The sequence below is a fragment of the Podarcis pityusensis genome, assembly GCF_964106645.2.
Source record: "Podarcis pityusensis genome assembly, chromosome: 4".
Classification (NCBI taxonomy): Eukaryota; Metazoa; Chordata; class Lepidosauria; order Squamata; family Lacertidae; genus Podarcis; species Podarcis pityusensis.
Genome location: NC_138027.1, coordinates 66641634 through 66655977, shown reverse-complemented (window position 1 = coordinate 66655977; position 14344 = coordinate 66641634). Strand labels below are relative to the sequence as shown.

General features: G+C 37.5%; 1 protein-coding gene across 1 annotated transcript in view; it reads left to right on the top strand.

Moving 5' to 3' along the window:
• Positions 1 to 14344, top strand: part of REPS2 (RALBP1 associated Eps domain containing 2) — a 77304-nt gene that overhangs the window by 23272 nt on the left and 39688 nt on the right. The window contains exons 2-11 of the mRNA XM_081001631.1: positions 2690 to 2813; positions 3721 to 3869; positions 5075 to 5201; positions 6826 to 6923; positions 7917 to 8055; positions 9509 to 9572; positions 10372 to 10514; positions 11706 to 11797; positions 12685 to 12756; positions 13689 to 13758. Of these exons, the coding sequence (XP_080857757.1) occupies positions 2690 to 2813; positions 3721 to 3869; positions 5075 to 5201; positions 6826 to 6923; positions 7917 to 8055; positions 9509 to 9572; positions 10372 to 10514; positions 11706 to 11797; positions 12685 to 12756; positions 13689 to 13758 (1078 nt within the window). The remainder of the gene's footprint in view (positions 1 to 2689; positions 2814 to 3720; positions 3870 to 5074; positions 5202 to 6825; positions 6924 to 7916; positions 8056 to 9508; positions 9573 to 10371; positions 10515 to 11705; positions 11798 to 12684; positions 12757 to 13688; positions 13759 to 14344) is intronic.

The window sequence follows — 14344 nt, the reverse complement described above, 5'->3', positions numbered from 1 at the left end:
GTTCTGGATTGGACTCACCAGAGTGGCCTAGCAGAGAAAGAGAATCCTCCAAGGCTAGTGTTTATAGGCAGTAATAGCCCATCAGTTTCTGTTGGCCTGCCACTCAAGTAGTTCTGTAGATGTAAAGGTGACAATATTTTCAGAGTTTATTTTAGACAAGGTTGTAGCTGAAGCAGGGTTAGTGAGATGAAAAAGAATGGCTCACAAGAACCCAGCAACACATCCTGTTTTCTGTTTGGGACCTTAAAGCAGTCAACCCACTTGGAATTGTCAAGTTAATAATTTGATTGATGCACCAGAATTGGAACCTTGTGTTTTGGGACAAAGCACTTTGGACTATTTATCGCAGGAGTGTTTACACTGGCAGTTGTAAAACTTAAAGAAAAAGACCACTAGCTTTTTCTCTCTCTTCAAAGTAGTTGTTTTTAAGAATGCTTTAACTTGCTTACCAAATCCCAAGTACATTTGTTAATGAAGTACTCTGCTACTTGTGACAGGATTAGTACATGCTTAAAAAAAAAAATACCGCAGAAGCCAAAAACATTTTGGATGTGAACAAATTCACTCTGTCATTTGTTTCCTAGCAAGCGAAAAACAGGACAACAGCAACAGGCGTCAAAGCTTGTACAAGATTGTTCTCCATAGTAGTCCACAAATTCTACGATGAAACAATTATGACACACTAGAAAATGTTTTAGTTCTGTTTCTGTGCTCAGGAAGGTTAAAACAGTTAAAAATAAAGCACAATACCCAATTAGAGTAAAATTGGATACGTGTTTTTGTATTTGTGTTGATTGCCAGCTCAAACAGGAAAAGTTTTACTGCATTTCTGAAAGTATTTATCAGATGTTGGCCTTTTAGAGTAGAGATCATACACCCTTTTTATTTTATAAAAATATAAGAATTTATCCTGTTCTGTGATTATATCTTTTCACCACAGCTGTTGTTGCTCTATTGCGCTCAGCAAGGTTAGAAGTCTTTATGGCAAAGTGATGATATAGCAAAAATTCTGTTGGAGGTGTTAACTTTTTAAGTCATGAGACTGTATAATAAAAATTAGAGTGAGTTTTTAAGTTGTCTTGTAATTGATGAAAAACTATTATTAAAAGAAACTGAGAACGATAATGTCAGGAAATGGTTGCTTTTGCTCCTCTCACCTACGTGATTAGCCAGTCTGATCTGGCTAGGATTGGCAGGATTCATCAGCTTTTACTCTGATGAATTTTGAGTGGTGGAATCTTGAAGAATCTAAGGAGGAGCTGTTCCCCTTTATGGTGCTGCTAGTTGTGCACTTGATAGAACAGAGGTTGCCCTGCCCCCATCAAGACAAACAAAAATAAAGTGCATGCACAAACACACTTTGCTTTCCCAAGGGATCAGGGTAAAAGTGATGTCCAGTAGAATTAATCTGAGCTTTGAAAAGTGCATAGATCTGGAAAAGGAAGTGGGAAAGAGTGTCAACTCTTCTAACAGTAGAAAAAAGTAACCACCCCATAACACCTCATGACCAACGGGATAGTGAGTGGGGCGAGTGGCATAGAGGTCATCATTGCACCCACATGCACCATGTTGGCAATCCCTGCTTTAGAAGACAATGGGTTGTTTCCAAAGGTTCCCTTCCTTCAAGAGGAGTCCCTTTGACAGCATCCATGTTAATTTTTGCTGTGTTTGCAGTGCCAAAGTGATCTCTCCATGGTGGAAGCCTGGACAGTGTATATGGAGGTTTGTCCTGGGCTGCTCAGGTGACAATACCCCCCTTCAGCCTCACTGATGCTGTCCAAAGGAAATCAGAGAAATACATTTAGCACCAGCTTGGCCGCAGGAGTTGCTGGAAGGAAGCGTACAAGGCACCATCCAACTCTCTTAGGGACTCCACTCTGGATTTGTGCAGGGTTTGCTCCTTAGCATTTTCTTTTCCTAAAAATGTTGCACAAGGCAACAGGTATGGGTTGTACCTCAAGGTTTACTCCTGAAGCTTTTCTCACTAATGAGTGTAGCCAAAAGGCAGTGGCATCAGAGTTTTACTTTTCCTAGATGAGCTACCTTCCCAGGTTGATGAGCCCCATCTGTCCCTCATTTCCCTCAACAGCACATGCAGAAACCTCTTTCATGACGATTGGACCCATTATTTTGACAGCCAAAGGACTCCTAATACTGGGGGACAGTAATTTTTTTGAAATCATCTAATGAAACATTTTTTTCCTGTTCTTGAGGAAACATTTTCTTCCTGACTAAATTGAGTGAGGGAAATTTCTGTAGCTCAACATCTGTTTTTCTTCCTTAAAAAAGAAGAAACTTTTCTACATGCTTCCCACTGGTTATATACAATATTCAGGTATTCCACACAGGGATTACTGTTCCCCCTAACGATGGGCAAAAGAGCTGAGTTGTGTGAAGATAGATTATGTGTAGCACAGTCTCTAGTCAGGGAAGGTATATTTGTAATGGGTGAATGGGAGGATATGGGGAAACTGCCTCTGCAATGGAATGTTAGCCTTTTGGGGTGTCAAATGTAGGTCAGATGCCTGCACCAGAAGTTTGTCTCTTTGCAAACACAATTCCAGCTTTTCTTCAGTAGTTTGCATCTTTACAGTTTCATCTCCAACTAATTTTTACATTGAAAGCATTAAGTGTTTTAATTATTTGAACTCTGTCTCCCAATACCCTTCACCCCTTTCTCTCCTTTCAGATTACAGAATTGTGTGGTGCTAAACGTGTTGGCTATTTTGGGCGTGCTCAGTTTTATGCTGCTCTGAAGCTAATCGCTGCTGCGCAGTCTGGCCTCCCAGTACGGATCGAAAGCATTCAGAATGGTAACTGTTTTCAAATAATAATAATAATAATAATAATAATAATAATAATAATAATTTTATTATTTGTACCCCACCCATCCCCATCTGGCTGGGTTTCCCCAGCCACTCTGGGCGGCTTTCACAACGACCAAAAATACACTAAGATGTCACACATTAAAAACTTCCCTGAACTTCAAACCCTAGTTGTCTTCCTTGGTGTTTATTCCAAAACCCCATTTGAGATGGTAACTATAAATTACAAAATGTGTAAATTCAGTGAATGTGTAGGATGTATTGTATAATGAATGGGAAAATGCTACATGATTTTAAAGCTGTTCTCCTATACTTAACCATTGTTAAGTGTTATGCTCATATATCTAGACTATGCTTAAATATGGACTATTACCCCAGCTGTAAAGCCGTGCTTTGAAAAGGATTGCAAACAATAGTTTTCATTAACCTTGCTGAGAGTTATACCTGCACTAGACAGATTAACTTGATTAATAGTGCAGCCCTATGCATATTTACTCACACTTACTAGGGAGAATCCTTTTCATGGCAACAAGGGTTCTAGTACTCCACAAACCAGTCTCTAGGCAAACGTGAAATCCTCCGTTAAGTTGCTAAATGCAAAAATGTCCACTCTTTTGCACTTTTCTACTCACTGAATCGCCATGTATACCAAATTTCATTTTTATATATCATGTACAAGTACCCCATTAGAAATTCTTATATTGTGAGATACGTTTCCTGGTCAGTCAATGAGGCTATAGGTTGTGTTTTGAGTATGAGTATACTTTTGGATAGGAATTCTGTTCTCTTTTAACACTGCTTAGTGTTAAATTGACTTTTGTGGTGGGGAGCTTTGTTTCAATATGCATAGTTCCATGAAATTTTATTTTGTCTTTATTTCTGATATTTATTTAAGAATTGCCCTTGCCTCGATTTATGGCACTGAAAACTGATAGTGATGTAAGGTACAGTCATCCAGCAGAAGCTCATGGAACTAAATTTCAGATTCCACATGCAACACTTGAAAAAAATTGCTTCAGAAGATTGGATGGAGGAGAAAAGCAGGTAAAGGCCCTTTGCAAAGTAGACATTTTGGTGCACAACTAACTATAAGGCACTAGATTATTTTTATTTTCTATACACACTGACTGTTGAGATTTCTCATTAAAGTACACTATTATTTATCAGCATGATTATTTGGCTTTTACAATTGATTGCTGCCTCTTTGAACTGCAGATAGTCTTTAATGGTCCAGATGTGTTAACTGAGACAAAAAAGTGAAATTGCTCAGCCATTAGAATGGAATACAATTTATTCTATGGAATGTCAATGCTACAGACTTTTCTTCCAGGTCCAATGTATGTGTTTTGCCAATTGCTTATAAGGCCAGTGGAATACAGTGACACAAAAGCTGTAGCCACCTAGCAAATTTGCCATTGAAAGTTACTACTTGCCCTGTATTCCGCCCCCCCCCTTTATATCTTACTCATATGAGGGCTAAGGGAAGTCAGAACAGAGCACTTGATCCCATTTTTGCCAGCTCCTTTAATGGATAAAAAGCAGGCCGTTGTTTTTTTTATAAAAAATAAAAAGTAGGCTAGCTGTATCAACACCTTTCCACGCTGAGGTCTTTCAACACATTAATTTTGCTAATGGTCATCCCTGTTCTTTCTTGAACTATGAACTGGGCAAGAGTGAATATGTGATGTGCCAATTTCAGACAGACAAGAAAGAAGACTTTGAAATAATCAAAATTTAGATTTTGAATTTTAAACAAGTACTTTAGAAAGTTTCCTATGTGGTATTTGTTAATTTATTTCATATGATAACAAAAACCAAACAGGAGACTGTCCAATGCACTCAAATTTCAAATTAAAAAACTAATGATTTCAAAGTTTTATCTCTGCTTGAAACTGACATTCTTTGATAGTCAGTAGTTTTTCACTTGATAGATAGGCCCTATTGGCTATCAAGTCATATCAGGTAATAAATACTGTTCCATGTCAAGTGTCAAGTACAGTCAGATATGATCATACTGTTGTAAGTCATCTGTCAAATATCAGATCATGAAATCATGTAACAATGAATCTCAGATATTGACATGAAATTTTGAGTTTTCAGCAATATCAAAAATTGCAGAGGAGGCTTTATGTGGGCATATTTATTTATTTTTACAATTTAATATTCTACTGTGGTTAGATGAAATCACTTTGACTATGGAACAGCCAGCATTCAAAGTCCTTATTCTTTTCTAAAAAATTATTTTGAAGCAAGAAGCAAAGTCTCCCCCTATGTCTCCCATTGATTCACCTCCTGCTTCTCCATCAACCTACCAGAGGATTCCCTTGAGTTATGGGTATGGTGTCCTGAGAAGTGGGCTTGAGCAGCAGCATGGAGGTAAGATGAGGTCTGCTTTGGAGTAATCAAATCATAAAAGCACGGAAGCAGCCCAGCAATTTCATAAATTAATTACATCTCTTTTAAAAGAAACTGACTTGATTTGTGTGCTTTCTCATTATTCGGTCTTGTCTTCCTCTTCCTGAGAATCAGTTTAAATTAGAACAAGCATCTGTTTACAGATTTATATTCTCAACCCTTTTCAATGTAGGGTGTGGTGGGGGTTATTGTAGCCATAGATTTTGTTGAACAAAAGCAGTACTTTATTGAATTTATTCAAAAGTTAAATAATGAATGTCCTGCTGGCAACACATGGACAACTTTGGGAAAATCTGTTAAGATAAATATAGGATACGGTATACTATGTGAACATCCAAATGAATAAGGGATTTATACTTACCTAAGTACAGGTAATGAGAAATCTCAGGGAGGAGGAGGGATTGGGAGGAAGGATGTGCCAGTTTCTTTATATACTTTAGTAAATCAACCCATTTTAAAGTTATGGTGGATAGAATTGAGAACAACTTCACCACTGAGTGCAGTCTTCCGGGTGTAGTAATGGCCTTCCAGTGGAATGAGGATTTTTTTTAAAAAAAGAAGAAGAAATAGAAGTGCGGAGGCACATCACACACACCTCGTAACTTGGCCTCAGCCGGCTGGCACAGCATTAGATGTGACACTTGCTCTGTCATGGATTCTGCATACATGCACACCAGTTGTTCTGCCTATTTTTGTTGGTGTATTGATAAAGCTTGGTAGAATTCAAGCTAGGATCCAGATAAGTGGCTGGAAGGTGGATCCAGATCCTGAAGAATGGGCAGCAGGTAACACCCCTACATCCCCCCCCCCCCCCAGCAGCATCTCAGCCACTGCAAAACCTTTTCTGGGCTGTGGGGTGGAGAGGAAAGGAGAAATGGCTGAAAATCAGGCAGAGTCCCCTTCCATGAGCAGAGCTTCTATTCTTTTCAATGCCCTGTTCCTCTTGAAGGGCCCATTCCATTCAAGAGGGTTCCAGTTTTAAGTGATTTAATGAACTAAAGTTCCGTTTAAATTCTAGGTCTCATTCTTTACTTGCATAAGACATAACAGACTGTTGAATGTTCAGAATCAATATTTGGACGCAAGCTTTAGTGGTTTCAGTGAAAGATGCCTCCAAAATGGTGTGTAGTTCTCCCTAGTTGGCAAATACCAGTGTTTACTCTTGGCTAACACTGAATTTAGTTGTTTTGAATCAAACTCTTATGCTGCCATCAATGAATCCTTGTTCATTTATGTTTTTCTTGATGTTAGCATGTCTCATGAAAGAGCACTTGCTTCCTTCTTTGCAATAGGATACTTAGGCAAAAAGTCAGATGTTATGCTTTTAGTGTGGATTAAAAAAATCACCTTTCAACATGTTAAGTGAGTATTTGGTCAATAGTCAACAGCATGAGCAGTAGCATTTTGAGAATCAGGCTTTAACATAAGTGAAGGATTTGGGTGATAAAGTGACCTTTCATAGGAGGTGTGATTGTGTTTTTATTTTATTTTTTTGAGACTGAAGGATGATATATGTTTTGTCATCTTTGATTTTGCACAACATTAGCAAGTATTCAGTTTTTATTTTCCCCTTAATCTTCCATAGGTTCATACGAAGTTAGACATACCGCTGTCCAACAAGATGGACCAACTGCAGGGAATTATGGGTCTAAATCAGTTCCACCACATTCATCTCTCATTCGGGTAATGAACTACTTAGGATGTAAGATGTTTAAAATGAAAACAGCAATGTTGCTTGAAATAATTATTGAGAATCAACATGATTTTATGATCAATAATGTTTGAAATAATCTTGAATGTAGCCACAAACAGATCTACCCTATAGCTCAAACTGTGGTATTCACTAGAAAACTACCACAGGCTAATATGGATGTAAAACTAAACTTTCAGTAGTTTGTTTCGCAATCTTGTTAGCTGCCTTTCTCAAGGCACATGCAGCATATGATAAAATCAGTCAAATGGATACACAATATTATAATATAATGGGCAGCGCCATTTTTTCCCTGTGGGAAAAGAAAAAATTGACTCCTAGAAAGCATTTAAGGTAGAGAAGGGGCTCAGTTGAAACAAACTCACAATGAAATATGTGAACTCTAGATTCTGTTTTTTATGTGTGACTTCAATGTATCAAAGGTAAAGTGAGGACTTCTTACTAATGAAATACAGCATGAGCAGTTATATGGACTGAGTTTCATATTGTATTGATGGGACTAGAATTTAATGAGTTTGAAGAAGTCTGATTTCAACAACCATACTTACGATTAATCACAGTTTCTTGGGTTCAAGACAAGCTGTTCCTAATCAAAAATGGAAGCAAAAGCATCCAATCTCCTTATGATTGTGCTGAATGAAGAGGGCAGAACCGCATGAATCCAAGGCACAACTAGGCTAATTCTCATAATACTGAACCATTGTTTGGTGTTTCATTCGAGTCAGTCCAATGTTTATATTCATACAGATTTAGTTTGATGTATGTAAGATTTCCTATAGTCCTATGAATAAAGGCATTTATTGTAAACCCAACAGGACTATTATTGAAATCAGGCCTTCCCCATCAATTTCTTTTAAAAAGAACTACACAGTAAGAACAAAGCAACTTCAATACTTTGAAACTTCAGACATCTCAGCATTTTCTCTACCTTTCAAAATGATGCTTTGCCCTTTCTCCCCCTGAAGTCTCTTTCAGTAGAGAGAGAACCACAGGACGGCAGTAGTAATTACTCAGATGACCCCTGGAGAATAACTGAGGAGCAACGAGAATATTACACCAATCAGTTCAAGTCCCTACAACCTGACCTGACCTCTTTCATTTCAGGTAATGTTCATTGTATGCACAGCAAGGAAGGCTAGAGTAAAAGGGCAAGGAACTGACACAGGCTAAGTGCAAGCCTCTTGGATTTTTTTATAAGTGTTTTGGGTGTGTTGTATGTATGGTAATGCGCACAGACCCTTATTTCCGTTTTTTAATGTCACAAGTGAGTTACTGTGTTCTTGTTTGTTTGTTTTTTTAAAAATATTTTAACAATATACTGTGCATGTTCCAGACAAAGTTAAATGCTTTAAAATTCCACTGCGTTCAGTAGAAGAGATTCAATCATAGGTGAAGAATGTTTTCACATGAGATATGTTATGGTACAATTGCCATTTGGTTTTTTACTCCTTGTATGTTTTTATTTAATAAGAGTTTAAAATTATTCATTATTGTAGCCTTATTAGACTAACTTGCATTTTAATTATGTCTTATAAATGTAGTTGTGATTTAAAAAAATACTCGGTTGGGACTTTACACATCACATTAAACTTGTAATTTCTTCAGGGAGTTTATCTCCTTGCATGAAAACAGTAATATAGTGACCATGCATCTCTAGGCCATTTCCGAAGCTGTCTCTGAAGTAGACAATTATGTCTTGTCTTCTTTTTTTCTGGCAAGAAAAACAAGTTGCAGCTTGAGGGATGAGCAAGCAGTAACAGCAGTCTCTCTCTCTCTCTCTCTCTCTCTCTCTCTCTGTGTGTGTGTGTGTGTTTGTGTTTGTGTGTGTATGTGTATGTGTATGTCTCCGTCCTGTCCTCCCCTCCTTGCATATGTTTCAGACATTGCATTTTCATTCCAACAACCCACCCTTGAGGGGTTTCCCTTTCCATCCCTACTTCACACACCTGATTTTATTGCATATTTCCTGTTTTTTAAAAAATCAGTTCGTTGTGATGCTGGAAGTAGGAAATTGGGGTTTGAGCACTCCCAATTCTGAGCAATTTAGTTCAATTTAGAGCAAAAAAAATCAGCTGAATAAGAAGCTGAGCTTTTGTGCTGTGCTATTAATTTTAAAGATTAGTCCCATTCCAAGAGATTTTCTTTAGGCATGTTGTTGCATTTCTGGAATATTCCAGAAGATTTGAAACTGTATTATGCCTCTCACCCTTGGCCAGAATTTAAACTTAACAGGATTTTACAAACCTAAAAAAGCAGCCCCAGTCACACATGCAGATGAGATTTCTCCTGTTGTCTTTACCTCATACATGGAGTGATCTGTGCCTATAAAAGAAATTAACCCCTTCCTCCATGTCCAGTTCCTCCAACAACATGTTCATGTCTTCTGATTAGAATAGTGATATTGGAGCAAAATATTTCAAACAAACATGTCTAGTGTTAAATAGCATTGCATAGTAAACAGTACTCTTGAGTAATTTCTTTATATTGAAATGCTTTGGAAAATGTGTTGTTCAGTCGCTTATTATTTCACTGTTTGACAAGCCATTTCTGTTGACAGGCTCTGTGGCTAAGAACTTCTTCACAAAATCTAAGCTGCCAATCCCTGAGCTTTCGCACATATGGTAAGTACTGTTTTGTAATTCAGATTAATTTTATTGTGTGTGAGAGAAACTACTGTGGCTGAAAGTTCTTCATACTTCTTACAATTTATCTCTAAAGAAATCACAGTAATTGCTCCCATCAAAATCACTTTGAGGTCCAGGCACAGCAGGGTGTATGTTGATCTTTATTTTATGCTTGTTATCTTTGTAGAGATACTGTCCCTTCTCAGCAGGACTAGAGAGATTTGAACAGCAATGCACACTAGAAGAATATCTTAAAGAACATAATTAGCACAATAATTCAACAGATATTTTTGTGAAATGGATTCAGATAAACATACATTCAGAATAGTTAAGATAACATCATAAGCTTCAGTTCTAGCTGTGCTTATCAGTTGAAACCTAATTAATACCTAACTTATCTAAAAAGTACTGCTGCATAATTCATCAACACTTTACTAATGAGGCCTTACCCTGTTGGTTTTTTTAAAGAAATCTATCTAGCTGACATTGCATATGGCCCATTGCAACTTCAGTTTTATATGAATCCTATTAAATTTCTAAACTTGTAAGGAGGAGCATTGGCCTATATATATATAGAGAGAGAGAGAGAGAGAGAGAGACATTAAAATATTCAGAAAAGGAATGTATTAAAGAAAAATTACAATGGTTTAATGAAATAAATTTTAAAGAAAAACATCTTAAATGTCAAAATAAAACAAATCTATAACTCAAAAGCAGCGTTCCCCACAATTATATATATTGTGCATGCAAACAAAGATTTTTATTTCAATAATGCACTCAGCTATCTTATTCACAGGGAGCTAAGTGATGTAGACTGTGATGGAGCACTGACATTACCAGAGTTTTGTGCCGCCTTTCACCTTGTTGTTGCTCGGAAAAATGGTTATCTTTTGCCGGATACCTTGCCAGAGACTCTGCTGCCTGACTGTTTTCAAGCAGGTGAAGCTTTAGTATTTGTGGGGTTTTTTTAAAAAAAAAATACCAATGTCTATTTTGAGGTACAATTCTGGGAAAAGATGGGCTCTAAATTGCATCTAAATGGCAGAGCTGAAGGAACCAGCTTAGCAGAATTAACACCAGCATAAAAGATGTGCTTGGCTTGACTAACACATTGATGATATGCATTGATGATTGTGCACTAAACCATGGTTTAGTGCTATGTGTATGAACATAGCACTCATCTCACTCCTCCTCTTACACTACAAGGAGAATATCTTCACCAGAATTAATTTCTTTCTTTCTTTTTAAAAATAAAATTTTATTAAAACTTTTTCATAATGTAATAAGAGAAAAGAAACTATTCTAAACACAAACAAAACCAGAGACAGAGAAGATAAAACGCAGAGTCCTCTCTTGAAGGTAGTTCTTAACCCTTGTCTCACACAGAAAGTGGTGGACCCTCCCAGCTCTCACCCTGGGAAGTCTTCCCTTCCCTGCCTCTCACTCAGAGTCTTAACACAAACTATCCACCACCTTCACATGTGTGTAACCCTTGGACTCCAGTTACGGCCCAGAGCAGCAGATACTAATGGAAAACTGAGGGGGGGGGGGAGAGAGAGAAGAAAGTTATTTTCAGGTTCCAATATTTCTGGCATTACATAGAAACCAGATTTCCCAGTCAATTTCAAAACTAATCAGTGAGTTATGAAATGGCACTGTTTAAACATCCAGAGTTTGTTCTAAGAACACAGTCCTTTATTGGCACATAACAACAAACCAGGAACCCTAGAATATGAAACTAACTTTAGTGGAGTTGTCCCCCCAGCAGCACATAGTGGGGTGAAGAAATCTGTGGCCCTCCAAAAGTTGTTGGACTCCAACTCCCATCAGCCCCAGCAAGCATGACCAGTGGGTATTAGGAGTTGGAGCTCAGAAACATCCAGAGGGCCACAGGTCCCCCAGTGGCCCCAAATAAAAATCAATAGTTTTTCCTCCATAAAAATGGCATGTCCATAGCCCTGGAATAGAATAAAAGAGCATTTTAAAATAAAAAGTACTTGTCAGATAATAGTACACAATATATTAAGGAAGAACGTTAATACAGTGGTGCAGCTCACAGAAAATGTTCACAGTTCACATAAAGGTTAATGCAAGGACTTATTTGTTTTTCTATCTTTTTCTTCAATTTAGCTCCTCTTCAGCCTAAAAGTGATCGTGTCGTGAATTCTTATTCAGAATCATTGGCAGCAAGTCAACAAACAAGGGACTTCAGTAGGACTGAAGTAAGAAAAACTCACCTGCTGGTGTGTTTTTTAAAAACACACCTCTGTTTTGCTTGTCACTTCTTTTAAATTTAATTTAATTTTAATTTTAAATTTTTAAAACAAACAGTTGAGAGAGAGAGAGAGAGAGAGAGACTTTGTATCCTGTATGAGACTGATTTAACCATTGGATAATCAACACTCCATGCTTAGTTTACCTTTAGCAGGTTACTCTCTGTGCTCCTGGCTAGACCTTCTATGCATAATGGACTATAAGTGGTTATAGAGAAACGTGTAGTGTGGGCAACCTTTGGTGCTCCGGATGTTGCTGAACTACAACTACCATCAGCCAAAGCAAGCATATTTGATGACCAGAGATGAGGGCCAAAGGTTCCCCACATCTGGGATCAGCTGTAGAATGTGTTGAGTGATAGTACAGATAACAAGGAGAAACCCAGAAAGACAAGGTCAGCGCCAGACTTTGGACAGCCGGTAGTATGGAGCTGCCAATGAGCCCCCAATATTCGCACAGGCAATGCCCAACCTGGTTGAGCTTCAGTATGAGGGTGGAGCTTCAATTCTAGTATGAGGCCATGTTTCAATTCTTTATACCACCTATATATGGCCTGCCCATACATAATTTTATTCTTACTCTAGAAACAATTTCTCACTATAAGCTACAATAAATACGAGACTGGGAAACTTTGGTTGCCTGGCTTCAGCAATAGATTTGTTGTTAAAAGTTTCTTTCAAAACTGAACAAGAATTATTCAATTGTCACTGCTATATAACTGTTTGTGAAAGCTTCTAGTCTTAGAATTTATACTGATGTGCTTTTTCACACTACAGAGGATGATCTATGCTTCTCTCTCTCATTTATTTTATCCCTCAATTTTAAAAATAACCAGCTTGAAACTGTTCGCGAAGATCCAAGCAACTCGGAACCATTGATTCTCTTTGAGGCAACTTCCACTGACCCAGTTGGTGACCATTTCTTTATATTTATTGAATTAGTCGCTGTGTAGAATTGCATTTATTTATTAATTAAATTTATAAACAGCCTTTCATCCAAAGATCCACAGAGTAATTTACAGCATAAAAGTACAAAATGAAAACACAAAAGATATAGCACACCAAAAACAAACGAACAAACAGAAAAAAACAGTAACCTCCCTCAGTTTTGATTTTACTTATATACCCTTTTGTATCCTTGCTGGAAAAGTATTACTGCATGTGCATTTTAAAAAGATGACTGTGGAATAGTAGGAGAAAGAGAGCTTACTTCATTAGATAATTTCCTGGCAAATACAATGCTGGAACTATAACCTGTTAACAAATTGCATTTGGACAATTCTCATACAATAGGACCTGTTCACATCACCCTGAAAAACGATTGAAATATGAGATGAACCAACAGGCTGATTGTGATTACAAGGCAGTCATCATGTGATTGTTGGGTTACAAGCATAAGTTTCAGGTTTTCACTGTGGACAGAACTCTTGCTGCAATGTACTGTGTTAGATGTAGTAAAAGAAGAAAATAAGACTTTGACTGCAATATGGAACACAGTTTCTTGTAAATAAGTCACTGAACACAATGGAACTTACTACTGAATAACTGTATGTAGAATTGCAGTTTATATCACATTTGTGAAGCAATTCCTTTGCTGTTTCACTTCCTTTCAAATTCAACCCACCAGCTTGCTTTGTGACACATAGTTTAGCTTCAAAACTAGATTATATAATATAGGAAATTAAATTTGTCCTGATTGTACTCTTCTTCTAAGGTCTTCTCCTGAGGTCTCTCTAGACCTACAGGTTTCTGTCAGCCTGTAACCTCTAAAATGATTTGCAGGTTGCCCTTTTCTATTTCTTTTTTATATTACAAGCTTACTTTTCCTCTCTTTTATAAGGAGACTTCACTTGAAGAGATGTCTGATAAAGTTGCCCTGACACAGGACACAGTTAATGATGACAAACAAGGTACAATAGCAAACTGCTGTCTTTTAATTAATTAGGTTTCAGCTGGAAATGGATAATTTATACAGTTCCTCTTGGTTAGGAAAACGAAACGAAACTGGGCATCTTTGGCAAGGCATGTGGCTCCTGTCAATGAGGGCTCCCCCCCGCCCCCGTCCTCTTACCTACTGAAAAAGCTCAGTGCTTGTATTTCTTAATCAAGATTGATGCTTCTGCATAACTACCTCAGACAGTATTGATTTCTCACACAACCATCTGTGGAACAACATTATAGTAATGTTATAAGAACTAAGGCTAAGCTCTGGTAAAGTTATGCATGATATATGTACTATTCTTATCCATTTAGCTACTAAATGTTTTTCCTAAGCTCCTGCATACTTTATCCTGGGCTTCCAATGGTTTACATCTCAACTAAAAACTCATAAGGGTAGTTTACTGTTGGGAAGTCTATGCAGGAAACAACAAACATTATTGAAGTTAAATGTATCTTGAAGCTTATCTATATTATGTAACTTCAGCGTTGGTCTTAGATAGCCCTGATAACTCTCTGTGTGAGCTGAATTCTTCTTAACGTGTGACAAGGACATTT